Source organism: Oryctolagus cuniculus, chromosome 5 (assembly GCF_964237555.1).
Source record: "Oryctolagus cuniculus chromosome 5, mOryCun1.1, whole genome shotgun sequence".
NCBI classification, from domain to species: domain Eukaryota; kingdom Metazoa; phylum Chordata; class Mammalia; order Lagomorpha; family Leporidae; genus Oryctolagus; species Oryctolagus cuniculus.
In genome coordinates this window covers 24,150,832-24,177,749 of record NC_091436.1, presented here as the reverse complement: position 1 = coordinate 24,177,749, position 26,918 = coordinate 24,150,832, and the positions used below count along the sequence as shown (strand labels likewise).

Here is a 26,918-nt window from a genome sequence, read left to right as displayed (position 1 = left end):
GATTTGTTCAATAAAAATGAAGGAGTTGAAAGAAAAATGAGCCAGCACTTTTCTAGATTATTGCAAACCATTCTGGGGTGGGGGCAGGGTTTTGGGGAGGGGGCCCATCCCTAGCCCTTGGGGAAGTTAACAGTGGCCCCTGCATATACTTTTAACTCCGACTCAGTTTCTCCTTGCTGTGACCCAGGGTCATTGTGGCTAGCCGAATCTTTTCCTGAGGGAAATACTTAGGCTTTAAAGAAAGATATCCATTCAAATCCTTTTGTTTGATTTATTCTCTTACTAATTTCAAAGAAAAATTTGTCATTGTGAATTATATTTTATATAGTCTATAAGATTAGGAAAGGAATAGGGTAAAATGGAGTGTTCCTAGAAGACATTAGCCACTGTGTTGCTACAATATAAAAGAACACTAATTTCTTTTTAAATTACTTAATTATTTGAAAGGCAGGGAGAAAGAGAGGGAGAGAGAGAGAGAGGGCTCCCCACAAATGCTTGAAGTGGCTGTGACTGGATTTGGGCCAGAGCCATGAGCTGGTAATACAGCCAGGTCTCCTATATAGGGGAAAGTAGTTCCATTACTTGAGCTGCCTCCCAGGGTCTGCATAGGTGGGAAGCTGGAATTGGGAGTCTGAATCAGGAACCAATCCAGGTACTCTGTGACACAGGATGCAGGTGTCTTAGCTGCTTGGCTAAATGCTGACTGCAATGACACTGGTTCGTAGGATGCTTTTAGGAAGGAAACAAAAAGAAAACAGATCACTTCCTTCCTTTGCAAAGCCGTGCTGGCTGAGCACATGGATTACCATACAAGATTCTGATCTCCTACTGAAATGATTCCATAGCGGAAGGCATTCTATTAGGAAAACTCAAGTCCCAAAGCGAACACATTTGTTCTTTTTGTAAATATGATTAAAATACTTAGGACTCTTCAGTCTGAAAATATGAAAGTGGAAAGAAGATATAGTTACTGGCTATAAGATCATTTATTTTAGAAAAGCAAACATGAACTTCTTGAGTTTTTTTTCTTTCAATTATTAAACTAATCTGGACTTTTGATGGTTAAAAGAGGCATATCTAATACAAATGAAAGGAAGAACTATTTTATACCAAAAATAACACTGAGGATAATTAGCAAGTCAACTATTCTCAGTGATGGTATAGATTGGATTTACAAATTCCTAAATAAGGCGAATGAATGTCAGACCCATGGTAGACTATTAAATATAGTACTGAATTGAGGCAGAACTGTTATATTTAACAGTGTTGTAAAAGATAACATGATTATCAACATGATAGGGGAGTGAGTGGTCTGGATAAGAGATTTCTTGCATTTTTGCTTGGACTGTGGATTTTCTCTATCTCCCTTGTCTAACCCTACCTGAGTTAGCTTTTAGCTTTTCATTAAAGAAGAATTAGTAGCTAATATGAACTTTTTACATAGTTATATAAATTGAAAATAAGAGAGTAGGTGGTTTTCAGTATGAGACTAAGTATTTATTTTACCCGTTAACTTTCCACTTACGCCCTTTGAAGAAAGAGCTCTGTGCTTTATGAGCTGATTTCTGAACTGTGAGGTCCCTGGGAAGAAGTCTTTACACTCAGAATTTTAAGAGAAAACACAGTGTTCCTTTCTGACATGTTTTTCCTGCTTATTATAAATATTTATCTTGGACAGAGGGTTGCATTTTGTGGACTTTCAATTTTGCAAATTTGATTATTAAAATTTTTTTCTCTTGTTTTAACTTGTCATGGCTAAATTTTAAAACATTCCATATAAAGGCAAAGAAAATTCAATATAAAAATTCCAAAAACCACTTTTGAGATACTCTATTTTTCTTACTTTAAAAATAGTGAGAGTATTTATATTAAGGATCATTTCATTAAAGTGTATGAACAATGGACAGAAACTCCTCACTTTTTTCCAAGTGGTTTCTTGGTGCAATATGTGGGTTACATTTGGTTTTGCATTAATTTCCTGTTTTTTTCTTCCCATCTTATTAATTATTAATTATATTAATAATTATTATTATTATTAATAATCATTCTCTGATTATTTTTTATTCAAATACTTGAATTTATTACCAAAGATGTATTTTACATGATTCAAGTCCCTCTTCTACAGTGCTTCCATAGTGAATAGACTTGAAGATGGGAAAATAGTGACCTCCTTAAGAGTAATTATTTTACATCTGGCTAATTTTCTCTTGAGACTAGAAGTGGAAAATTCACTGGAAAGACAGGTGCAAATAAAAAAGAAAGTCATTTAACGTGGCAAGTTTCATTTTTAGAAATATGTGAGCTTAGCTGTATCCAATTTAGGAGCTGGCTCCTGATACCTCTCCTTCTCCCCATCCTCTGGGATTTGGCTTCATGAGGGAGCCCTTCCTGTTGTGTGTTGACATCTAAACCTCTCTGGGTCTCCTGGATCCTTGCTGTCTTCATGTAATTATAGATGGGCGGAAGTTTCCCTAGCTCTCACCAGCCCTCATCAAAGCAGACAGACAGGCAGACATACAACCTTCTACGAGCCCAGTTGATTTTTTAATGGGGCTCATAGTTTTAATTTTTTTCCTTCCTGTTTATCCACATAAAAGTGGAGGAACACACCTTTTGCAGGATGAGTGTTTTAGAGAAAAAAATGTTACATAAATTTTATATATTTAAAAATTGTAAAATTTGAGTATAGCTTATAAAAAATAGAACATAAGAATCAGCCAGAACCTTCTAACTTGGAGATACCTTGCCAATATTTTGGCAGTTACCTTTCTTGTCAAGCGTGCATACAGAGTATATGTGGAATAGTGTGTGTGTGTGTGTGTGTGTGTGTGTGTATACTTTAAGGGCTTGCATTTTTATTCCTTGATATATTGCAAAAATTTTTCCATGTCTTTACCTGTTCATTACATATACCTTATAATCATTTTTAGTCATTGTTTTTAGGCACAAAAGTATACTTTTAAACAACTCCAGTGGAAGGACATTTAGATTGTTTGCGGTTTTCTTGCAATTATGAAAGGTGCTTTGAAGAGCATTCCTTTGATTGTATCTAAATGTTTGTGTAGCTAATTATTTCCTTAAGATAAATTTACCAAGTTCCTGGGTCACTGATTATGTAATTTTAAACTATTTTGGTACTGACATCGTCATGCTGCTCGAGGAGACTTGTAATAGCATGCACATCAGCCTGAAAGAACCAGCCTCCTTGTCCCCTTACATCATGTGCTGGCTGCAACTTTGTGGGCAGATTTACTTATTACTCTTTAGGCCTCATTTCCCTCAACTCTTCCGTTAGCTTGAACACTGTTGCACATGCCTCTTTTTGAAAACATGAGCTTCTGGGATGGTCTTCTCTGTAAGAAGAGTCTCTCCCATCTGCTTTGCTCTTACTTCTTCAGGGCTTGCTTGTTATCTTCACTTGAGCACCCTGCTAACTTCTAACCCAGGTGCCTATCTTCTCCTGTGCTCTCTTCATCTGAGAGAGAGAGAGAGGACATGACAGAGAGATTTTTGATGCACTGGTTCACTCCCCAAACGTCTGCAACAGTCAGGGCTGGGCCAGGCTGAAGCCAGGAGCTTGGAACTCCATCCAGGTCTTCCCTGTGAGTGGCAGGTACCCAAGTACTTGGACCTTCAGCCGCTGCCTTTCAGTGTGTGCATAGCAGGAAGCTAGCCTGAAGTGGAACTCGGCATTCTGATATGGGATCCAAGTGTCCCAAGTGACACAATGACTGTGCCAAATGCATGCTCCTCTATGTTTGTGTTTGTATATATGTATGTATTTACTTATTTGAAAGGGAGAGAGAGAGAGAGATCTTTGATCAGCTGGTTACTCTCTAAATACCTGAAACAGCCAGGGATGGACAAGGCCAAAGCCAGCCACCATCCAGGAACTCCATCTCCTGTGGGTGGTGGAGCTGCACTACCTGGACTGTCGTTTGCTGCTTCTCAGGATGCACATCAATAGGAAGCTGGCTTGGAAGGAGAGGCAGGACTCAGCCCCAGGCTCTCTGACATGGGATGTAGGCATCCCAAGTGTGCCTTAACCTGCTGCACCACAATACCTGCAACCCTCTATATTTTATCATAATGGCAAGACACCACCAACCTTCAAGTACCCCCAAGAGGCTGCAGATTATTTTGACTTCTCTGTTTTCCTTCGTTACCTTTTCAATAATTCAGTACTCCAGTTCCAGCATGCAGGAGTATGTGCGGGACATGGTAGCAGCAAAGTTGGTCAATGGATACTGGAAGATGGGAGGGATAAATTCAAGCAAGCTGTTACATCACATGATGAGTATAGTTAACTACAATGTAGTATATACTTGAGAATTGCTAAGAGAGTAGCTTTTAAGTGGATTTGTCAGAAATAAATGGTAAGTATGCGAGGTCAAAAAAAATAGAATTTTGTCATTTAAGAACCATAGCATCTAATTGAGAATGAATGTGTAATAAAGAGGAATGAGCCTGTCTCCCCAAAACAGCCCCGGCAGCAGCAGTGCCTGCACAACTCGCTGCCTGTTGCATCAGATGCTCCCTGTGTTGTCTCACTGCGCCTGCACCCTGCCAGTTCTCAGGTGTTGGGCATGGGTGATTTTTTTTTCTTTTCAACTTTTATTTAATAAATATACATTTCCAAAGTACAACTTTTGAATTATAATAGCTCCCCCCCATAACCTCCCTCCCACCCGCAACCATCCCATCTCCCAGTCCCTCTCCCATCCCATCCTTCAAGATTCATTTTCAATCATCTTTATATACAGAAGATCAACTTAGTATATACTAAGTAAAGATTTCAACAGACTGCACCCACAAAGACACACAAAGTATAGAGCACTGTTTGAGTAGTAGTTTCATCATTAATTCTCATAGTAGAACACACTAAGGGCAGAGGTCCTACATCGAGGGCAGGTGCACATTGACTCCCGCTATTGATTTAACAACTGACAGTCTTAGTTATGATGTCAGTAATCACCCGAGGCTCTTGTCATGACTGCCAAGGTCATGGAAGCCTCCTGAGTTCACCAACTCTGATCTTATTTAGACAAGGCCATAGTCAAAGTGGAAATTCTCTCCTCCCTTCAGAGAAAGGTACCTCCTTCTTTGATGGCCCGTTCTTTCTGCTGGGATCTCATTCACAGAGATCTTTCATTTAGGTCATTTTTTTTTTTTTTTTTGACAGGCAGAGTGGACAGTGAGAGAGAGAGAGAGAGACAGAGAGAAAGGTCTTCCTTTTTCTGTTGGTTCACCCCACAAGTGGCTGCTACGGCTGGCGTGTTGCGGCCGGCGCGCTGCACCGATCCGAAGCCAGGAGCCAGGTGCTTCCTCCTGGTCTCCCATGCGGGTGCAGGGCCCAAGCACTTGGGCCATCCTCCACTGCCTTCCAGGGCCACAGCAGAGAGCTGGACTGGAAGAGGAGCAACTGGGACAGGGACAGAATCCGGCGCCCCGATCGGGACTAGAACCCAGTGTGCTGGTGCCACAGGCGGAGGATTAGCCTACTGAGCCGTAGAGCCGGCCTCATTTTTTTTTTTTTTTTTTTTTGCCACAACTTTTTGGCTTTTCAGGGCATGGGTGATTTTAGTAAGCTTTACACTGCCTTACCTTCTTCTGGCTCCTCTCTCTGTGAATGCATTTTTCATATTGTCTCTTAACAATATGCTTTTAATCAGGTCACACTCTTGTTCAGAAGATGTCAGTGGCCCACGATTGCCTGCTCATTTCAATCCCTGCCATGGTGTTCCGAGTCCTCTTCAATCTAGCTGCAGCCTGCTGCCCAGAGTTCACAGTGTTGCAGCACTGATTCAAACGATCCAGCCAAGGGAGCTCCTTGCAATTGTCTGCGTGGCTGGTTTCTTCCTGCTGTTAGGCGTCTGCTGCAACTCTCATTTCCACTAATGCTCTTTCTCACATTTTTCTTTTTCCCGTGGCTCAGACATGACATTCTAATGACTGCACTGCAACCTGTGTCTTGCCTCTTTCTGTGATTCCCTCCTCACTAACCCTCTTGAGGGACAGTTAATGAGGGCTGAGTCTGCTAACCTCTGAGAAAATTTTGTTATGGATTGTGTTTTATGTAAGAAGGAGTCATTGTGGTGTACCCAGAAGGCACTGACCATTATGTTGCTGCAAAGTAAGAGACACTAGGGAATATTTCCCTATGAATTTATGAATGTTTCTGTCTCTACAACAAATGTATATTAGTTACAATTGTCTCTCTATTATTTATATACTTGCCTCAAACCCCTTTTCCCAAGATCATAGCTTCCTTTTTTCTTAACTGTGTAATTATATTTATTTATTTTTTCCAAAGAAACCTTTTATTTAAGGAAAACAAATTTCATAAGTACAACTTTAGGACTATAGTGATTCTTCCCACCATAATCACCCTCCCAGCCACTCTCCAACCCCTCTTCCTCCTCCATCTCCCATTCCCCATTCACTTTCAATTAACTTTATACACAGAAGACCAACTCTATACTAAGTAAAGGTTTCAACAATTTACACACACACACACACACACACACACATACACAAACTGTTTGAGAATAAGTTTTACTCTTAATTCTCATAATCAACTTATTGAGGACAAAGGTCCTGCATGGGAAGTTAGTGACTCCTGTTGTTAATTTAACAATTAACACTCTTATTTATGCCATCAGTGATCACCCCAGACTCTTGACATGAGCTGCCTAGGATCTGGAAGCCTTTAGAATCCACAAACTCTGTCAGTATTTAGACAAGGCCATAGCAAAGTGGAAGTTCTCTCTTCCTTTCAGAGAAAAGTACATCCTTCTTTGATGGCCACTTCTTTCCACTGGGGTCTCACTCATAGAGATCCTTCATGTAGAACATTTTTTGCCACAGTGTCTTGGCTTTCCATGCCTGAAATGCTTTCATGTGCTTTTCAGCTAGACCAGGATGCCTTAAGGGCTGATTCTATGGTCAGAGTGCTACTTAAAGCTATTGTCATTCTATGAGTCTGCTGTGTGGACTACTTTCCATGTTGGGACATTCTTTCCTTTATAATTCTATTATTATTACCAGACACTTGATGCTATTTTATATATGATCACTTTAACACTTAATCATATCTATATGTTCTCTTTAACAGTTAATATGATCACTTTAGCATTTAAGATGGCATTTTTGCAAACCAGCTTAATGGGAATTGGGGTGCCATGGAAAGTTTTTAAACTGTACCCTTAGAAGTAATTCTGTGGGAATGTATGCAGAACTATACAGATTTACAGTTACAAACTTCCTCCTCCCTCTCTTATACCCACTCTAATTTTTTACTGAGATCTATTTTCAATACTTCATACACATATAATTAACTGTATGTTAAGTAAAGAGTTCAACAAATAGTATGAAGGAAAAAAAAACTGTTCCTCGAAAGTCAAGACAAGGGCTGTTCAAGTCATTGCTTCTTGAAGTGTCAATTTCATTTCTACAGATTTCCTTTTAGGTGCTCTTTTAGTTATCACAGGTCATGGAGTTTATATGGTATTTGTCTCTTTGGGATTGGCTTATTTCACTAAGTAAAATGTTTTCCAAATTCATCACTATTGTATTGGAGTCTCTGACTCCTTAAATCCTTTAACATTTCTTTTAAATAGCCAGGTGCCCTGTAATTAGGTGCATATGCATTTATAATAGTTACATCTTCTTGTTGAATTGATCCTTTAATCATTACATAGTGCCCTTCTTTGTCTCTTTTAACAGCTTTTTGTGTTAAAGTGTGTTTTTGTCTAATATTAGGATGGCTATACCAAATCTTTTTGGTTTCTGTTAGCATGGAATATCTTTTTCCATCCTTTCCCTTTCAGTTTGTGTGCATCTTTGTTGGTGAGATGTGTTCCATGTGGGCAGCAAATAGATTAGATGGGTTTTGTTTTTTAATCTATTCAACCAGTCTGTGTCTTTTAACTAGAGAGTTGAGGCCATTTACAGTCAAGGTGACTGTTGATAAGTAATGTCCTTGCCCTATCATTTTCCCATAAATATTTTTTACTTTTGATTTCCATTGTGCTTTTACTGGGAGATCTTCTTCCTTTACTTTCTTCCATTGTGATGACCATGTTTCTTTGTTTCTATGTGTAACACATCCTTAAGCATCTTTTGCAAGCTTGGATGGGCAGTGACAAATTCTTTCAATTTCTGTTTTTATGGAAGGTCTTTATTTCACCTTCATTCATAAATGAGAGCTTTGGAGGGTGTAGTATTCTGGAATGACAGTTTTTTTTTTTTTTTTTTCTCTTAAGACTTGGAATATGTGTCACCATTCTTTCCTAGTCTGTAGGGCTTATGATGAGAAATCTGCTATGAGACTAATTGGAGGTCCCCTGAAAGTAATCTAGCATTTCTCTTGTGCTCATTTTAGAATCTTTTCTCTATATATTATTGTGGTGAGTTTGATTACAATGTGTCATTGTGAAGATCTTTTTTGGTCATGTCTATTAGGAGCTTTATGTGCTTCCTATACTTAGATGTCCTTTTCTTTCTCCAAATTAGGGAAGCTTTTTGCTATTATTTCACTAAAAAGGCCTTCTAATCCTTTCTCTCTTTCCATACCTTCAGGAACTGCTAGAACCCATATGTTGGGTTCTTTGATAGTATCCTGTAGATTCCTAACAGTGTTTTTTAGTTTTCTAATATCTTCTTCTTGTTTTTTGTCTTACTGTATAATTTCTTGTGCTTTGTCTTCTAAGTTGGATATTCTTTATTTTGCTTCACTGCTTCTGTTGTTAAGGCTTTCCACTGCATTTTTTATTTGTTATATTGAATTCTTCACTTCCAAGATTTCATTTTGATTTCTCAAATTTTTCAATTTCGTGGGAGAAATTTTCTTTCATGTCATGTACAGATTTCATTAATTCATACATTTGCTTCTGATTACTTCCTCTTTTTTTTTTTAAAAAAAAGATTTGTTTGAAAGGCAATGTTACAGATAGCTGGACACAGAGAGAGAGAAGGAGAGGGAGAGAGAGAGGGAGAAGGAGAGGGAGAGGGAGAGGGGGAGAGGGAGAGGAAGGGAGAGAGGGGGAGGGGGAGGGGAGGGGGAGGGGGAGAGGGAGGGGGAGGGGGAAGGGAAGGGGGAGGGGAAGAGGGAGAGAGAGAGGGAGAGGGAGAAGGAGAGGGGGAGGGAGGAGGGGAGGGGGAGGGGGAGAGGGGGAGGGAGAGGGAGCTCTTCCATCCACTGGTTCACTCTCCAGATGGCTGCAATGGCCAGAGCTGCGCTGATCCAAAGCCAGGAGAAAGGAGCTTCTTCCATATCTCCCACGTGGGTGCAGGGGCCTACAGATTTGACCCATCTTCTGCTGCTTTCCCAGGCCATAGTAGAGAGCTGGATTGGAAGTGGAGCAACTAGGACTTGAACTGGCACCCATATGTGATACCGGCACTGCAGGTGGCGTTTTTGCCCGCTATGCCACAGAGCTGGCCCCCTTATTACATCTATGTAATCTTATGATCAATTTTTTGAATTCCATTTTTGGCATTTCTTCAATTTCATCATCTTACCAATCTAGTATTGAAGTGCTGTGTTATTTTTGGGGTGTCATGTTGTCTTCATTATTGTTGTTTCTTGAATTGTTGCATTTGTTATTTGGCATTTGTGAAGATACTCAATGGTTTCTTTTTTTTTTTTTTTAATTTTTGCTGTGGTGGCTTTTATCTTTGTACTATGTCTCTGTAGGCTAGTGGAGTGTCTGTTTTCTGTGAATACCTAGAGGTACATGGTGGATGTGACCAGGGAGCGCTATTCAGTTCTCAGGTTGAAGGGTATGTCTAAGGTGACAAACCCAGGTTTTCTGTGTTTAATCTCTCTCTCTCTCTCTCTTTTTTTTAATTACAAGGGATGTTTATTCTACTCAGCTGAGCTCTTCTCCTCATAGGAGACCAGTGCCTGAGTGCTAGCCCCAGTGGGTATAATATTTGTCCTCTCTGACCCAAAGACCACACAAAGAATTAGTGTAGTTCTCAGTATAAGCTCAAATACGCCAGCAATTTCCCTCACCATGTAACCATGGAGCCCTGAGAGTTTGGAGTCTCCCACAGTGATTGGCCAAAATCCCAGCCACATTGTGAGCCCTCCCAAACAGCCTCAATTTTTTTTGCCATCCTGGCACACAAGCCTCCCACAATCATGAGCACCCAGCGCCCTGTCAGTTCTACCCAACAGACTCAGGAGTCACCACTGGGCTCATAGCTGGGCGCAGACAGACACTAGCTGGAGGAGCTGTTACGTATGTCCAAAATGGTGCCTGCTCTGTATTGCTTGTTATAGGATGCCGTTGCTGAGTGATTGGGGAGAGAGAAATGTGCTCCTCCTTTTTTTTTGTACTCTAGTTTGGCAAGTATACTATCCTCCATGCGGTTCCAAGTCAGATTCCCTCTAGGCTGTTCTTGCAGCTTTTTGCCAGTGGCTTGGCTGCTGCCGTCTGGTCTCACCTTTCTCTCCAACACTGGTGAGGAGGCTCTTAGCTGCTGTGGTCCTGTGTTGTGGGTGTCAATGCCTTCCACACAGGTCCACTATGTCCCTCTAATTTGCATAGAGTATCCTTGGCTGATTTCTCCCTAACTGTTCCCTGAGACTGCGCTCTCTCCACTTTTTAAAAACTATCTTCTCTTAGACTCAGGCAGCAAGTTCCCTCCATATTCTGCCATCTTAATCTCTTCCTGATCATAGCTTCTTTAAAGCAGCAGATGAATCTCTTCTAGACTGACATATAGTAGATGTTCAGTAAATGTTACTCTCTGTTTCCTTATACAGTGTTTCAAAATGTATGTATAGCTAATGTTCATTAAATGAATAATGTATATAAGACTTTAACTAATGAACACATATAAAGAGTTGGAAATATTTCCAATTATTATTATGTTCATTAATTAGACTGGAAGTCTTACAAAATGACCTAAGCCAATTCTGTAATGCACAACTATTTGTTTTTGAATAGCTCCAAAAGTCTAAAATTGGGGTAATGAGTAGTATCTCACTATCAGGGTTAAAGTGGAAGCAAATTTCAGCCCAAGGACTATGATGATCATTAGTATTTTCCCATTACAGCTTGCATGCTAAAAGCAGTCCAGACAGCCTGCATTGTAAGTACAGTAAGTTGCAGCTCTCCATTCTTTGGAAGCATGAGAAGGTTTCAGTCAAAGCAGATGCAGCAATGTTCTAGGTCTGTGCCATCCAGGGTAAAAGCCCATGAGCATCTGAACTGTGGCCGATCTGAGGTGAGATGATGCTGTCAATATATAACACACACTGCATTCCAAAGACTTAGTGATAAGGAAAAATGTAAAAATTATCAATAAATTTTAAAATATTGAGCATGTGTTGAAATGATGATATTTTGGATATACTGAGTTAAATAGCACACACTACTAAAAGGAATGTGACTTGCATTGTATTTCTACCAGACGGTGCTGTCTAGGATCCTTCTAGTTGATGGCCAAACACAGTCTTCAGCAGTTTAGCCCACAGACTCGCCAGATACTCTGTTTTCTGCGTGGTACGGCATCCCCAGAAAATACTTTGGTTAATCTATGTTCATAGAGTAACACTAAATTCACCAGTTGGAGAGTATTTCTGGCATTCTAATATGCCAATTATCAACAGAGTGAAAGCACCTGCTCACATTCGGGAGCTTAATTAGCAATGTTTCTGGTGTTAATGACAGGAAAGGTAGCTGATGCCCTGATAGTGGCTCCCCCTGAGGTTGAGCCTTTTTAATTGACAACCCACCTTCTTCAGTGTTATCCTGGGTTGTGACTGTTGTGCGCCTCCACAGTGATTTGCACGCTGGAGTCTGTGTGTCTTCCTGTGGCCATGCAAAGCTTTCCAGTGGTTAAGGGACCTGTAGGGGCATCAGGCAGTTGTCTTCTCTACTTTGAAAGAGAAAGGCCTCCCCCTCCCCCTCCCCAAATCTTACTGTGATGCTTTGCTCTGACACACCAAAGAAAGGGAGAATTTAAGAATGCAAAGGAAGAACATTCCCTTGAGAGTGATTAAAAGTGGCCCTGGCATTGTGGTACAGCCAGTTAAGCTGCCACTTGTGACACTGGCACCCCATATCAGAGTGCCAGTTCCAGTCCCAGCTACTCTGCTTCTGATGCAGCTAATGTGCCTGGGAAGGCAGCAGCAGATGGCCCAAGTGCTTAGACCCCTGTCACCTATGTGGGGATGCAGTTCCATGCTTCTGGCTTTGGCCTAGCCCTGAACTGGCTGTTGTGGGTATTTGGAGAGGAAACCAGCAGATGGAAGATTTCCCTCTCTGTCCCTCTCTCTCTCTTTACTTCTTCCTTTCAAATAAATAAGTGAATCTTTTAAAAAAGAATGATTAAAAGGTCTAGTGCCTTATTGCATTTAGGGCAAGACTTTGTTCCTAGCCACCATGCTTGCATGCATCTATCTATGTATTCATTCCCATGCATGCTAGAAAGAATTCTGAAGCATGATGTTACCCTTAAAACACATATTAATGTGGTATTTAAATAGAAACCAAAGTCAGCTTTCTCTTGTCAGAAAGCAAGTTGGATTTGACTGACTGGTTTGACAATGAGGACTAGTTTTGCCAATTAGGTAACAGAAGAGAAGCTTTCTACTAATTGAATAGCTAAATTTTCAGCTCTGTACCAATATGCTAGGAGTTAAATCTTTTTAGCTATTTAAATTTATGAAAAATTTAATTTAAAGTGTGCATAGAATCCTTTTGAGTTTATAAACAGAAATGTTTGGAGTGACTGACTTAAACTAACACTGACATAATATTGCCCTTTCTATGTTGAATTCTAAAGCATGTTGCAGATATCGTATGGGAAATTCTAGGGGTAGGAAAGGATTTACAAAAACACTCCAGGAGAGAAGTGTCAGAAAGTGTTTAGATTGCTGAAGGTGGACCTGACTCGTGTAGCCAGACAAGATTACTAGTTTTCTTTTAAATTCATTTTAATGTATTTGAAATTCAGAGATACAGAGACAAAGACAGGCAGAGAGAAAGAGAGAGAGAGAGAGAGAGAGAGAGAGATCTTTCATCTACCCCATATGCTTGCAATAGCAGGATCTTGGCCAGACCAAAATGAGAACAGATTTCCATCTGGGGGCATGTTAGCAGGAAGCTGGAACCCCAAGTGGAGCCGGAATTCAAATTGTGATATGAGATGTGATGTCCCAAGCAGCCTCTTAGCCACTGCTCAAATGCCCACTCTGCCAGACAGGCTTTATGCCTGAGAATTCTGAAATGTTAACCTAGGTCGTGACAGATCCGAGGTAGGGTGTTGAAAAAGGTAATTCAGGGTGGAAGGATAGTGGAGGTTTGAATATTCAAACAAGTGAGATGGAAGAAGAAGGAGGTGGGTGCTGAAAGTGAATTGGAGAGAGGTGGGAGAAGAGTCCCAACCCCACTGATTCTCTGAATCATGGGGTACAGTAGAGAGCCTCAATGGCTCTGAGGGAATCTACACTTTAGTCTTCAAGCTTGTTTAGATTTCTGCAAGTGTCTAAGTGATGGGCTGGTGACACTTTTTCTCAGAGTTCCTTGAGGTCACTGTGCTCTTACTGCTACCTGGGTGAGGACTTTCTGCTTAGCAGAATTGACAGCTGATGCTCAAGTATCCATGGATTGCTGTTGTCTGGGTCTTCATCTATCTCAAGGTATTTATATGGGCTTCCTTAGAAGAGGTTCTTTTTGACTCATTGGAGTTATTGACTTCAGAAGTTACTATTGGCTTTTGCAATGTCCATCCCTTGATTATTCATGCTCAGTGCCTTTCAATGCAGAATTTTTTTGAATGTGCTATTCCAGCATTGCACATATACAGTTAAAGGTTTTTCTGCATCAGCCCTATAGAAAATTATGACATTCCTCCCTGTGAAGGCGGGAAGTTATTTGGGGCACTGAGAACACTGTTCTTCATTTCTTTGGATTCTTTCTCCATGTTTTTTCTTTGAGAATTACTCTTTCTTGTATATCTTATTGAATGGCTTGATGATGAATGTAAAAGATTTCCCGTAATGTGGGGGAAAACAATAAAAAATTAAACAATTAAAATGAGAAAAATACTACTTGAAATCTTACAAGAACTTTTTTTTTTGCTGTAGTTTTGACAAGTAGAACTTGTCAAGATAAGGTGAAGGTCAGATGACTGGAATTTTTTTAATTTGAAAATTTTTACCCATGTCATTTGCATGAATTTCATATACTTAAGATTATATGTTAATGAAGTAGTCACTTTTTATTGGGATTACTGAAGACAGCTTGTGGAATATAATAATGTAATAAAAATAAATGAGAAGTATAACTACATAGAAATTTTCTACCATGAACAAACTTTTTGTCAATCACTAAAATTTATGAGTATTCTATTGGCCTTTATGACAGTGACTCATCATCATGATGCTTCATTCAGCTCCTCAGCAAAAACACTTTTTATTCTATGACATTTCAAGTCTCTTTAGTAAAAATCTTCACTCCCAGGACAGGAATTCACAGTGAAGTGTTTATATGTAAGGTTTACAATTTCTACCCCAATCAACAGTGAACTTGTTCTTTTACATTTACAGCACATTCTTGTTGATATCTAAATGTTAAGAATTTTCCCAAAATATATTTCCCGAGAGATGATTTCAAACAATGCCAGATGCCTGTAAATCTTAAAGACATTCTTTCAAGTTAAGTTTAGCAGCTCTAAAAATTGAAAGTGGGAAAATGTTACCTTCTGAATTCCTGTGCATTGTTTAAAAAACCTGAGAAACTTCTCAATGAGAAAATAGGGAAGAGGTCAATAAAGTCTAAAATTAGAAGGTGGTCAGGAACTAAAAGAATTCTGAAAATACTTCTGTTTGAGAGTAAATGAACTTTTTGCAGTATTATGTGGATGAACTGCAAAAAAAAAAGGCCTCTGTGAACCCCAGTTACTTCAGTGTCTCCTGCTGTTGAAGTTGGAGGCATTCAGAAGGGCATCAGGAAATCTGAGTTTGAGGGGTTTTGCTTGGCACTTTTTGCATTTGTCAAAAGGCAGTCTGTGGTCAATATTATTTGTTATTAGGAAATGCAAATGAAAACCCCAAGGATAAACCATTTTGCGTCTACTAGGAAGACTGTGGCTAAAAAAATAACAAGTGTGGATGAGGACGTGTAGAATGAAGAGCACAGTGGCAGTATAAAATGATGCAGCTGCCATTGGAAACAGTTTGGTGATTCCTCGACAATATCAACTTAGAATTACCATAAAATAACCTAGAATTTCCACTCTTGGGTATATACCTAAAAGCACTGAAAGCAGGAACTCAAGGGATACTTGTATACCAGTGATCACAATAATATTATTTATAATAACTGAGGAGTAGCAACAACTCAAGTATCCATCTTCGAATGAATAAACAAGCTATCTACATATAGTGAGATATTATTCAGCCTTAAAAAAGAGTGAAGTGGGGCTGGTGCCGTGGTGTACTAGGTTAATCCTCTGCCTGTGGCACTGGCATCTCATATGGGCACCGGTTCTAGTCCCGGTTGCTCCTCTTCCAGTCCAGCTCTCTGCTATGGCCTGGGAAAGCAGTGGAGGATGGCCCAAGTGCTTGGGCCCCTGCACCTGCTTGGGAGACCTGGAAGAAGCTCCTGGCTCCTGGCTTCAGATCAGCGTAGCTCCAGTCGTAGTGGCCATTTGGGGAGTGAACCAACAGAGGGAAGACCTCTCTCTCTCTCTCTCTCTCTCTCACTGTCTGTAACTCTACCTGTCAAATAAATAAATAAAATGTTTTTAAAAAATAAAAAACCTTCTGAGAAATGATATATATAATTATATATGTATTTATATATAATTATTTATAATTATTTTATAATTATAATTATATGTATTTATATATAATTATATATATATAGAGAGAGAGTGAAGTTCTGATACAAGAAATAACATGGATGAACCTTGAAAATTTTATGCTGAGTAAACTAAGCCAGACACAATAGGACAGATACTGTATAATTCCACTAATGTAAAATCTCTGAAATAGCCAAATACATAAAAACACAAAGTAGGTCAGAAGTTACCAGGGGCTGAGGGGAATGCTTAATGGTTACAGTTTTTATTTTTTTTTAATTAATTTTTTTAAGATTTATTTTATTTTTATTTGAAAGGCAGAGTTACAGAGAGACAGAGAGAGAGAGAGAGAGGTCTCCCATCTGCTGGTTCACTCCCCAGATGGCCAAAATGGCCAGAGCTGTTTTTACTTTTAAATCTTTTTCCATTTTTTTTTTTCTTAACAGGCAGAGTTAGACAGTGAGAGAGAGAGAGACAGAGAGAAAGGTCTTCCTTCCTTTGGTTCACCCTCCAAATGGCCTTCCATCCACTGATTCACTCCCCAGATGGCTGCAATGGCTGGAGCTGCGCTGATCTGAAGCCAGGAGCCAAGAGCTTATTCTTGGTTTCTCACGTAGGTGTAGGGGCCCAAGACTTGGGCCATCTTCCACTGCTCTCCCAGGCCACAGCCAAGAGCTGGATCAGAAGTGGAGCAGCCGGAAGTTGAACATGGGATGCCGGCACTGCAGGCGGCGGCTTCACCCACTACACCATGGTGCTGGCCCCATTGGTTTATTATTAATCTTATTGTACCTAAAGTCAAACCTTATAGATATGTACACATAGGAAAAATCATAGTACATACATAGTGTGTTACTATCCTTGGTTTCAGCATCCACAGGGGCTCTTGGAATGTCTCCTTTGTGGATAAGTTGGGACTACTGTGTACATTGTCCTATATTTAAAAAAGTAAACAAAAAATCCAACATGGTCAACTTTTAATGGGTAAATTTCATGGAATGTGAATTATGTCTCAGTAAAGTGTTTTTAGAAAAAGGTATTTTTAAGTGTAGGAGGAGTGTTGGATAAGGAGACTTGGATCCTGATTTGGTTTGTGACAACAATGAACTGCACATTATGGAATGAGTCACTGATCTCTTAGGATGAGATTTGATCAGGTATCCTTAATATACCTTCCTGCTGTTGTGTTCTGGAATTCCATAATAGTAAGATCGGTTGCTTTGGTGGATTAGGTTGGTTGTCCGTCAGAACAAACATGTACGTCCAATGCTAAAAATAAAGTAAATGCTAAATGCAGCACAGGTGGAGCTGTGTATGTTCTGAACCCACGAACTCCAGAATTGCTGTGAATTTTGGAGCAGAGTAATGAGTCAATGTAACAGAGCATGTGTTTGCCTCAGAGGGTTTTTTTTTTTTTTTTTTTTTTTTTTTTTTTGACAGGCAGAGTGGACAGTGAGAGAGAGACAGAGAGAGAAAGGTCTTCCTTTTGCCGTTGGTTCACCCTCCAATGGCCGCCGCTGCAGCCGGCGCACCGTGCTGATCCTGGCAGGAGCCAGGAGCCAGGTGCTTTTTCCTGGTCTCCCATGGGGTGCAGGGCCCAAGCACCTGGGCCATCCTCCACTGCACTCCCTGGCCATAGCAGAGAGCTGGCCTGGAAGAGGGGCAACCGGGACAGAATCCGGACTAGAACCCGGTGTGCCGGCGCCGCAAGGTGGAGGATTAGCCTATTGAGCCACGGCGCCGGCTCCTCAGAGGGTTTTTTAAAAAATTTTTCCCAAAGAATCTGCATTTTCTCACAACAAAATTTTTTTGAGTGCATATTTCTAACTTTGTACCCTTGTCCATCAACTGTTGACTGGATAAAGAAATTATGGTATATTGTACTATGTACAATGGAGTACTATGGAGTACTACTCAGCTGCTAAAAAAATGAAATCCTGTTTTTTGCAACAAGATGGATGCAAATGGAAACCATTATTCTTAGTGAAATAAGCCAGTCCCAAAAAGACAGATATCTTATGTTTTCCCTGATATGAGATGAATAATAGAGTACTCGAAATGTAACATATTGGACTGAAATAGACATTTCGAGATTTGATGATTGTTTACAGCCCTTGTCTCTTCTGTTGAGGAACAGTGGTTTTTTTCTTTAGTTTTCTTTTTCTCTTCATACTATTTGCTGAACTCTTCTACAAAGTGTAGGGTTAACTAAACAATCATTAAGTAAACTGAAAATACATCTTTGTTTTAATTAAGAGTGGGAATGTGAGAGGGAGGAGGAGGAAGGGATGGAGCGTGGGCAGGAGGGAGAGTTGGGGGGAAAATGTCGCTATGCTTCTAAATCTGTACATATGAAATACATGAAACTTGTACACCATAAATAAATTTTTAAAAAATGAAGATAGAACTTGAAAAAAAAAAAGATTTGTTTATGGGAAAAGCAGGATGATGGAGTGAGTAAGAGACTGAATGAGGAGGGAGAGAGAGAGACAGAGAGAGAAAGAGAGAGAGAGAGAGAATCTTCCATCCACCGATTCACTCCTCAAAGGCTACAACAGGCAGGTCAGTGCCAAGCTGAAGCCACGCATAAAATGCTCCATCCAGGTCTCCCATGTGGGTGGCAGGGACCCAAGCACTTGGGCCACCTTTTGCTGCTTTCCCAGGTACATTAGCAGGGGGAGGGTGGGAAGTGGAACAGCTGGGACTTGAACCAGAGCTCACATATAAGCCCTGTTGCAAGCAGAGGCACAGTGTGCTGTGCCAAAATGCCAGTCCCTTTCTTCTCTTGTATGGGTGTACTTTTCAGGACTTGAAGATTTTCTGAAGTTTGGAGGTTTTAAGCCCATTGTTTTGACATCATTTATCAGAACAACCCTCTTGTTTTCTTATAGAGTCGCAATTAAATTCAAATGTTATTGTGTTCTGGTCAGGGGTTGAGACTGGGGCTGGAACGCAGAAGGTATTGATTAACCTGTTCTGTCTAGAATGCCCTTCTTCCCGGCTTCCTGTGAACCGGACTGCGTCTGTCCTCCAAGACGCACTTTAAAGGCTCCTTTAGTCATGAAACTCTCCAGATTCCCCTCCAACTTAAAAGTGCCTTGAACACAGCCTCAGCAGTCAGAGAGACCTGGGTCCGTGCGGGCCTGTCTCTGGCTGGATAGGTGACGCCAGGCAATTCAGTTAGCCACTGTCTCTGGGCTTCACTCTTCTTTAGAAGGCACTGGTGTTTTGCTTTGCTTTTTCACTCCATGGATTTCCACCCCTCCCAAAGAGACCATCAACTTGCACTCTTACTGCTTTACAAAGTGAAGTCAAAATCTCTCTCTCTCTCTCTTTTTTTTTTTTTTTTTTTGACAGGCAGAGTGGACAGTGAGAAAGAGACAGAGAGAAAGGTCTTCCTTTTTGCCGTTGGTTCACCCTCCAATGGCCGCCGTGGCCGGTGCACCGTGCTGATCCAATGGCAGGAGCCAGGTGCTTCTGGTCTCCCATGGGGTGCAGGACCCAAGTACTCGAGCCATCCTCCACTTTTTTTTTTTTTTTGACAGGCAGAGTGGACAGTGAGAGAGAGAGAGAGACAGAGAGAAAGGTCTTCCTTTTGCCGTTGGTTCACCCTCCAATGGCCGCCGCGGCCGGCGCGCTACGGCCGGCCCACTGCGCTGATCCGATGGCAGGAGCCAGGAGCCAGGTGCTTTTCCTGGTCTCCCATGGGGTGCAGGGCCCAAGCACCTGGGCCATCCTCCACTGCACTCCCTGGCCACAGCAGAGAGCTGGCCTGGAAGAGGGGCAACCGGGACAGAATCCAGCGCCCCAACCGGGACTAGAACCCGGTGTGCCGGCGCCGCTAGGTGGAGGATTAGCCTAGTGAGCCGCGGCGCCGGCCCATCCTCCACTTTACTCCCTGGCCACAGCAGAGAGCTGGCATGAGAGGGGCAACTGGGACAGAATCCGGCGCCCCGACCGGGACTAGAACCCGGTGTGCTGGCGCCGCAAGGCGGAGGATTAGCCTAGTGAGCTGCGGCGCCGGCCCAAAATCTCTTTTAAATACAGTTTCCAGCTTCCATGGCTTCAATGGATACATGCTACAAACAAATATCATTTGAATGTTAATTACCTAAGCTTCCTATACACTTAGTAGTTTTGGCCATTTTGAAAACTACATTTAAAATTTTTTTTTTTTTTTGGTTTTTATATTTTGTTCCCTGAGACATCAGATTTTGAGAGTTCAAGCTCTCAGTTTGAGAGCAGTCTGTCTCCTGTTAACTCTGTTTCTGTATGTACATTTATATGATTTTATAGAACACTGTATAATACTTGTTTCCATATGGGATTTTAATACATACTGTTTGAATAAATGAATTGGTGTTCAGTGAACTGCATATGAGGAAATGAGAGTGGAGTGACATCATGAAGACTTGGTAGTAGATCTACATCAGGGCTGACTCACACAACGTGTTTAGAAAATGAAGTAGGAATTTAGTGGGAAATGTTTTTATGGCTTCCAAAATAACCTTTTTTTTTTTGCTAATGAGAAATTGTCATTCTAGCCTGTGTTAGGTTCATGTTTGTATAAGAGGCTTTTATAATAAAGTCAATCCATGTTTCAGATCATCCAAGGAGACCATTCTTTTTTGGCTTAATGTCAAGGGACTTCTTTTCTGAACAGCTGCCTTTTATGGACTTCGAGTTAGTGCCAGTCCATTGAACCTTCTTAACTTACTTGGAAAGATGCACTAGAGAGTGATGCCTTTTCGCCAACAGCGGTAGAGTGCCAGCGGTGGTATCCTTGGGCCTGAGGCTTTAGTGCTTCCACGGGGACACAACGCCTAATTTCTCCGCCACATTTCTGCTTTAGGATTGACATGGAGAGGTGTTGCTGAATTCTGCCAAAGGAATTTTTGATATGCGTTTCAGCTGGTGAGCTCAAAACCTTTTCAAACTAGTTTTTTTGAAGATTGATTACTGGTTTGTTGAGGTTTTTTGCTTTACTTCTTTCCCCTATCACTGAGGTGAAAAGCCAGGGCAGGGAGCCGCCAAGGCCCTTGGATCTGTGTGAGCGTGCCAGAAGCATTTTAAGAAGAGCAAAATATTTAGGAGAAGAATTTGGAAAAGTAGCCTGAAGGGATTTAACACATTCTTCCCTTAATTCAGTCCCGTGTTTGTCCCCCTCATGGAGAAAGGCTATTAATGGGTAAGGTTTGCTAAGCCAGTCAAGTGTTTTTAAAATCCAAGTAAAAGAAACTCTTGTTTAAGTTTTTAAGATAACGCTTGGAAAAGTGAATTTCATACTCACTCATTTAATACGTAAATAATCTGATTATATGTAAGTTTGAGTTATGTACTTATACATTTCTGTTTTGGAAAAATTAAAATAACTCATTGGCTTGAAAATGAGTTTTAAATTTCTAGGAAGACAAAATGATTGATTAGAATGGCAGGGAAAGATTTTTGGTTGTGCTACAATCAGTTTGCTGCTCTATTTCACCCTTGACACAGAGACCTGAGCCCAAATTGTTGACTTAATTGTTGTGGTGTGGAGGGCAGTTCTGTACAAGTAGGTGTTCCACATTTGTTACATTTTTTTATCTCATAACTGAAAAGCTACAGGCTAGTTCTTGATCTCTTACCCTCCTCTTGTCTGGCTGAAAACCAGAGGGGTGTGTGTGTTAAAAAAGGGAAATGCAAACGAAAGGCTTTTTGAAATATAAGCCCCTGCCCTTCCTTTTTTTTTTCTTTCACTGTATCAGGAACATGAATGCATGCATGTTAACAAAAATTTTTGGAGTATTTTTGAAACATTTGGATGTTAGACAATTTGTCTTTCATAAGCAAATACTTTATTTCATATCAAGAGACATTAATGTTTGTTTATGAACTTTTCTATATTTTATTAATAGCATTAAAGAATAATGGTTATGGGAAAGTTTACAAAAATGCATCCTTTTTAAGGCAATGGGGCAAATAATTGGATTTCTAAGTGTTCTGAACACTGATACTTAATATCTAATTTACTTTGGTGAGGCCAGTATAGCACCCTCTGTAGGCTGAAATATGGTGGTAGCCTTATATTTTGAGCACAATCTGAGTTCTGTCCCTCTAGGGTCAGGTGGCAAAGGCTTGGAGATTGAGAATGTACAAGCAAAGCCTCTTGGTTAATAAATAGCTTACATGTGGCATTGATCAGAGCATGAAATAGGGGCTGAGGCTGTCTTCATCATCCTTTCTGGGAGGAAGGTCACCTCCAAGCACCGCTGATATCAAGCAGTTTCTTAGAGAGCACTTTTGTTTTTTATACCAGTTGTTCCCTTTGTGTCCTGGATCATTCTCCAATTACCTGTATGGATCTGGAAAAGTGCACTCTTTTCTGATGCTGTTGCTATATTTATTCCAGGAATGACTTTCGAATTATAAACTCTCCTTTCAGAAGGGAGTAAGGACCAGAGATACCAATGTTGGTGGAAGAATAGATGGGCTTCAGATTATCCTGTTAGAGATTAGGGAAAAGATTTGTGTGTGCTGGTAAGAGGCAGACCGGCTGGAACTGAAGTGTGCAGGCAGAGCACATGGGGCTGTGTCCATTATTTGCTGTGTTTGTGGAAACACAGCTTTCTGCACTTTTCCATGGCTCTCACAATGACTTAGAGATCGTTAAGGAGCCTTAAGCCAACACTGATTCTTTTTGCTGGTTGTTGTAAAAAACTGGGAAGCAGTTGAAGAACAGATGATCAGAATAATACAAAGGATGAAATGGACATTTCTTTATCATCTTTGTGTTTATACTGCAATAATTATAATAGCTATGAGCTAAACACCAGCAGTGCATTGTTTTCTGTTCAATGATCTTCACAGTCTCCTTACAGGCTAAGTGTTACTTATCCCCATTTTACGAGTGAGAACTGTGAGGCCCAGATGCATCCTTCAGGACTTACCCAAGGTCACACCGCCTGGAGGTTGAGATGTGATCTATTTGGTTCTGAAGTCTTTTGCTCTTCTTCTTAGACCGTGTGGCCTCCTTATACCTAAGGAAATCGTTCTGCCCATCTTCAAGACGCTCAGGGGGATTTAGATTCTAAAAGATTAGTTTGCATTTGCCATGGATCAGAAAACAAATCTGTAATAAAAACCAAAGTTGATAATGTTTTTAAACTCCTCTGATGTCTGTACCTGTAAAATGTTTGTATAGATCAAGATAATTAAAACCTATGTCAGTCTTGTTATAGGAAAAGTGGCTGCCAGGATGGTCTGTTAACCTTGTACTTTTTGTTTGTCCTGGGTGAAAAAGCCTGTATGGGGCTTGGGGGATATATAGGTTAGAGTCATGAATTCCTGGGAAGTTGGAGAACTTCATTTATTTTTGAGCATACTAGCATTTTTATCATGATTGAAATTTGATTTAACACAAAATGCAGCAGGTAGTATTATGTGTCTTAGAGAGTTGGGCCTGGTGCTCTCCCACAGTCCTGGATTTCATATCTGGTGGCGACACACCAGGGCTTAGTGTGAGACAGCAGGTCCCTTGGAAGGCTGCTGGAGCCTGCCCCCAGGGTGAGCTTTAGCGGCTCCCTAAGTGATGCACTAGGTGCCCATCACAGTCTCTGTTAGCTGCACATTATTGTGCCTCCAATTGGGACTATTTGAAACTCCCCAGGAGGGCGATAATCTTATTTAGTACACTTACAAAAGGTACAATTTCTCATACTCTCCCCTTCTCTCTCCTTTTCCCGTCCACAGATGAGCACAATGACGTACAGAAGAAAACCTTCACCAAATGGATAAATGCTCGCTTTTCAAAGGTAAGAAAGACCTTCAAAATTTTTTTTGGTGGTTCAAATGCCTCATTTGGGGTTGATGGAGTTTGGTTTACATTGCAACAAAATTTTCTCATGAAATGTGCCGTAATAAAAATTCTCCAATGTGTAGGAACAGTTATTCTTCATTTATTCACTCCTGAAATGGATTTCAGTGGAAACTGTGATGTGAACAGTTCATGTCATGCTCTTTACTCTCACCTGGCTTTCTCCAGATGTCCAAGACAACAGTCTGCCACGTTCCATGCTGTGAGTCCTGGGCACATCGAGGAAACGAACGTGTCATTAGGAGAATTTTGCCTGATTAACACCAAATTCTTATCCCTCAGGCACCTGTGCAACAATATTGAGGACCCTTCATGATTGTGCATGTGGCTAATAATGTTTTTCAGCTCTATGTATTCTTTTTTTTGCATACTTCCTCATTTTTCCCCTCAAAGATCCATTTTTTTTCTCTGCATTTCTAACCGCTTGTAACAAAATCAATGCTTTTATCAATAGGGCTTGCCTGAGAGAGGAATTGACAATGGTTAAATATGATCACACATTGGTTATTTTATTTTTTTTTTTTTTGGACAGGCAGAGTGGACAGTGAGAGAGAGAGAGACAGAGAGAAAGGTCTTCCTTTGCCGTTGGTTCACCCTCCAATGGCCGCCGCTGCAGCCGGCGCACCGCACTGATCCGATGGCAGGAGCCAGGATCCAGGTGCTTTTCCTGGTCTCCCATGGGGTGCAGGGCCCAAGCACCTGGGCCATCCTCCACTGCACTCCCTGGCCATAGCAGAGAGCTGGCCTGGAAGAGGGGCAACCGGGACAGAATCCGGCGCCCCGACCGGGACTAGAACCTGGTGTGCCGGCGCCGCAAGGTGGAGGATTAGCCTATTGAGCCACGGCGCCGGCCCCACACATTGGTTATTGAAGTTAGAATTTTGTCCACTCAGTCTGAGGTGGGAAAAATTTCCAGGTGAATGGATTATAGGAATTTCCATAACAGGATGAAAGATATAGGTTTGTCAGAGAAAGACTGTTGCAGTCTTTTAAATAGAATGGAAGCTATTTTAACGGAAACATTTTTCTTTTTTTAAAAAAAGGTTTATTTATTTTCTTTGAAAGTCAGAGTTACACAGAGAGAGGAGGAGAGGCAGAGAGAGAGAGAGGTCTTCCATCCGATCGTTCACTCCCCAGTTGGCTGTAACGGCTGGAGCTGTGCCGATCCAAAGCCAGGAGCCAGGAGCTTCCTCCAGGTCTTCCCATGAGGGCTTGGGCCATCTTCTACTGCTTTGCCAGGTCATAGCTGAGAGCAGGATTGGAAGTAGAGCAGACCGGTCTCGAACTGGCGCCCGTATGGGATGCTGGCACTGCATGCAGCGGCTTTACCGCTAAGGCACAGTGCCAGCACCAGAAACTTATTTTTCAAAGTTCTCTATTTGAGAAAGTCATAAAGGTCAGGAAAATAAACACTGATGTCTCTTCAAGGAAAAATGAGGATTTTTTTTTTTTACTTCAAGTTCATATGAATTCTATTTATTTTTTTAGAAAACTTAATAAATATAAATTTCCAAAGTACAACTTTTGGATTATAGCAGTTTTTCTCCCCATAATCACCCTCCCACCTGCAAACCATCCCATCTTCTACTCCCTCTCCCATCCCATTCTACATTAAGATTCATTTTAATTAGTTTTATATACAGAAGATCAACTTAGTATATACTAAGTAAAGATTTCAACAGACTGCACCCACAAAGAAAAACAAAGTATAGAGCAGTGTTTGAATAGTAGTTTTACCACTAATTCACATAGTACAACACATTAAGGACAGAGATCCTACATGGGGAGTAAGTGCACAGTGACTCCCATTGTTGATTTAACAATTGACACCCTTACTTATGACCTGAGGCTCTTGTCATGAGCTGCCAAGGAAAATGAGGATATTTTAAGGTTATTTTGAATAGCAGTACAGGTTAAAAATTGCTCCATATCCCCATATTTGTAGTGGATGATATAACTCCCATGTTTCCTAGGTTTTACAAGTTTTTGTTGAAGGATATTTTATCTTGCCTCTGAGAGTGTAAGGAATGTAAAGAATGATTTTGACAGAAGGGTTAAGAATCTAGAGAATGAGGGTGGGGCTTGCTGCTTCAGACTCCCACATCCCATAACTGGAATGCTGGTTTGAGGCACAGCTTCTCTGCTGCCCAAGGATCCAGCTTCCTGCTAATGAATCCTGAGAGGCAGAGGATAATGACCTAGTAATTGGGTCCCTGCCACCCATATGAGAGACCCAGATGGGGTGACTGGCTTTGGCCTTCCCCAGCCCTGGTTCTTGTAACCCTTTGGAGAGTGAACCAGCAGATGGAAAATCTCTGTTTCTGCTATTTTACCTTTCTAGTAGGTGAAAATAAATAAATAAATAAATAAAATAGAGAATAAGAATATAGAAGTATCTGCATAATTGGTGACTTTATATGTATTCCAAAGTAGATGTAGGTATTTTTGGGGAACTTTGGGAATATACTTTATGTGTATTCCAAAGTAGATGTAGGTGTTTTCGGAGAACTTTACATTGCTTTATTCTAGAGGCACAAGTATCACCTATATTTTGGGTTTGACATTACTTAAAAGTTTTCAAGAATCCATCTTCCTGGGCCCATGTTTGGGACAATACAGTTTGAACCAGTGTGAGGGTCTGAAGTGGGGGATTTATTGCTGTGGTCTCAACAGTCTTGCTGTTGGTGAGGTGGCACATCCTGATTATTATGGAGGGTAATGCAATCTTTTTTTTTTTTTTAAGTTTTAAGCTTTTATTTAGTGAGAGAAATGCATAGGAGAGTCAGAACCCTATCTAAAAAAGAGAGAAATCTGGATTCATACCAAGCACCAGGAGCCAGCCATGTGGAGGAGCATGTAGGAAGCATGGGGTGGGTGGCCCAAAGATCACTTGCAATGCAGTAATTTCTAGATAGAACAATTAGAGCAGGTTAGCTTGCAGCAGCTTGATTTAATCATGGGGCAAGAATTACCTTAGAACTGATTTTGAAGGTCAATTTGAAAGCATCATAGTCTTGCTAGACCTAGATTTAGAGAACATTTGAAACTGGCTGAATTACTTTTGTACTTATTTTTGAGAATAAAGACAGATAGACAATACAGTGAAACATGGAAGGGTGTGTATAGAAGAATGTAGATGACAATTGAGAAAGAGTAACTGAGAAGAAATTTCTTAGTCTTTATCGTGGGTCATTGAAAGTTTTTTTTTTTTTCATTGACAGTTTTAAAAAACTCCAGATAACAC

At 40.8% G+C, this 26,918-nt stretch overlaps 1 protein-coding gene across 1 annotated transcript in view; it reads left to right on the top strand.

The window, feature by feature from the left end:
* The window catches only part of UTRN (utrophin), a gene marked incomplete in the record, with an annotated part of 519,651 nt that overhangs the window by 37,305 nt on the left and 455,428 nt on the right, over positions 1-26,918 (top strand). The window contains 1 exon segment of the mRNA XM_070073468.1: positions 23,551-23,612. Within this exon segment, the coding sequence (XP_069929569.1) occupies positions 23,551-23,612 (62 nt within the window).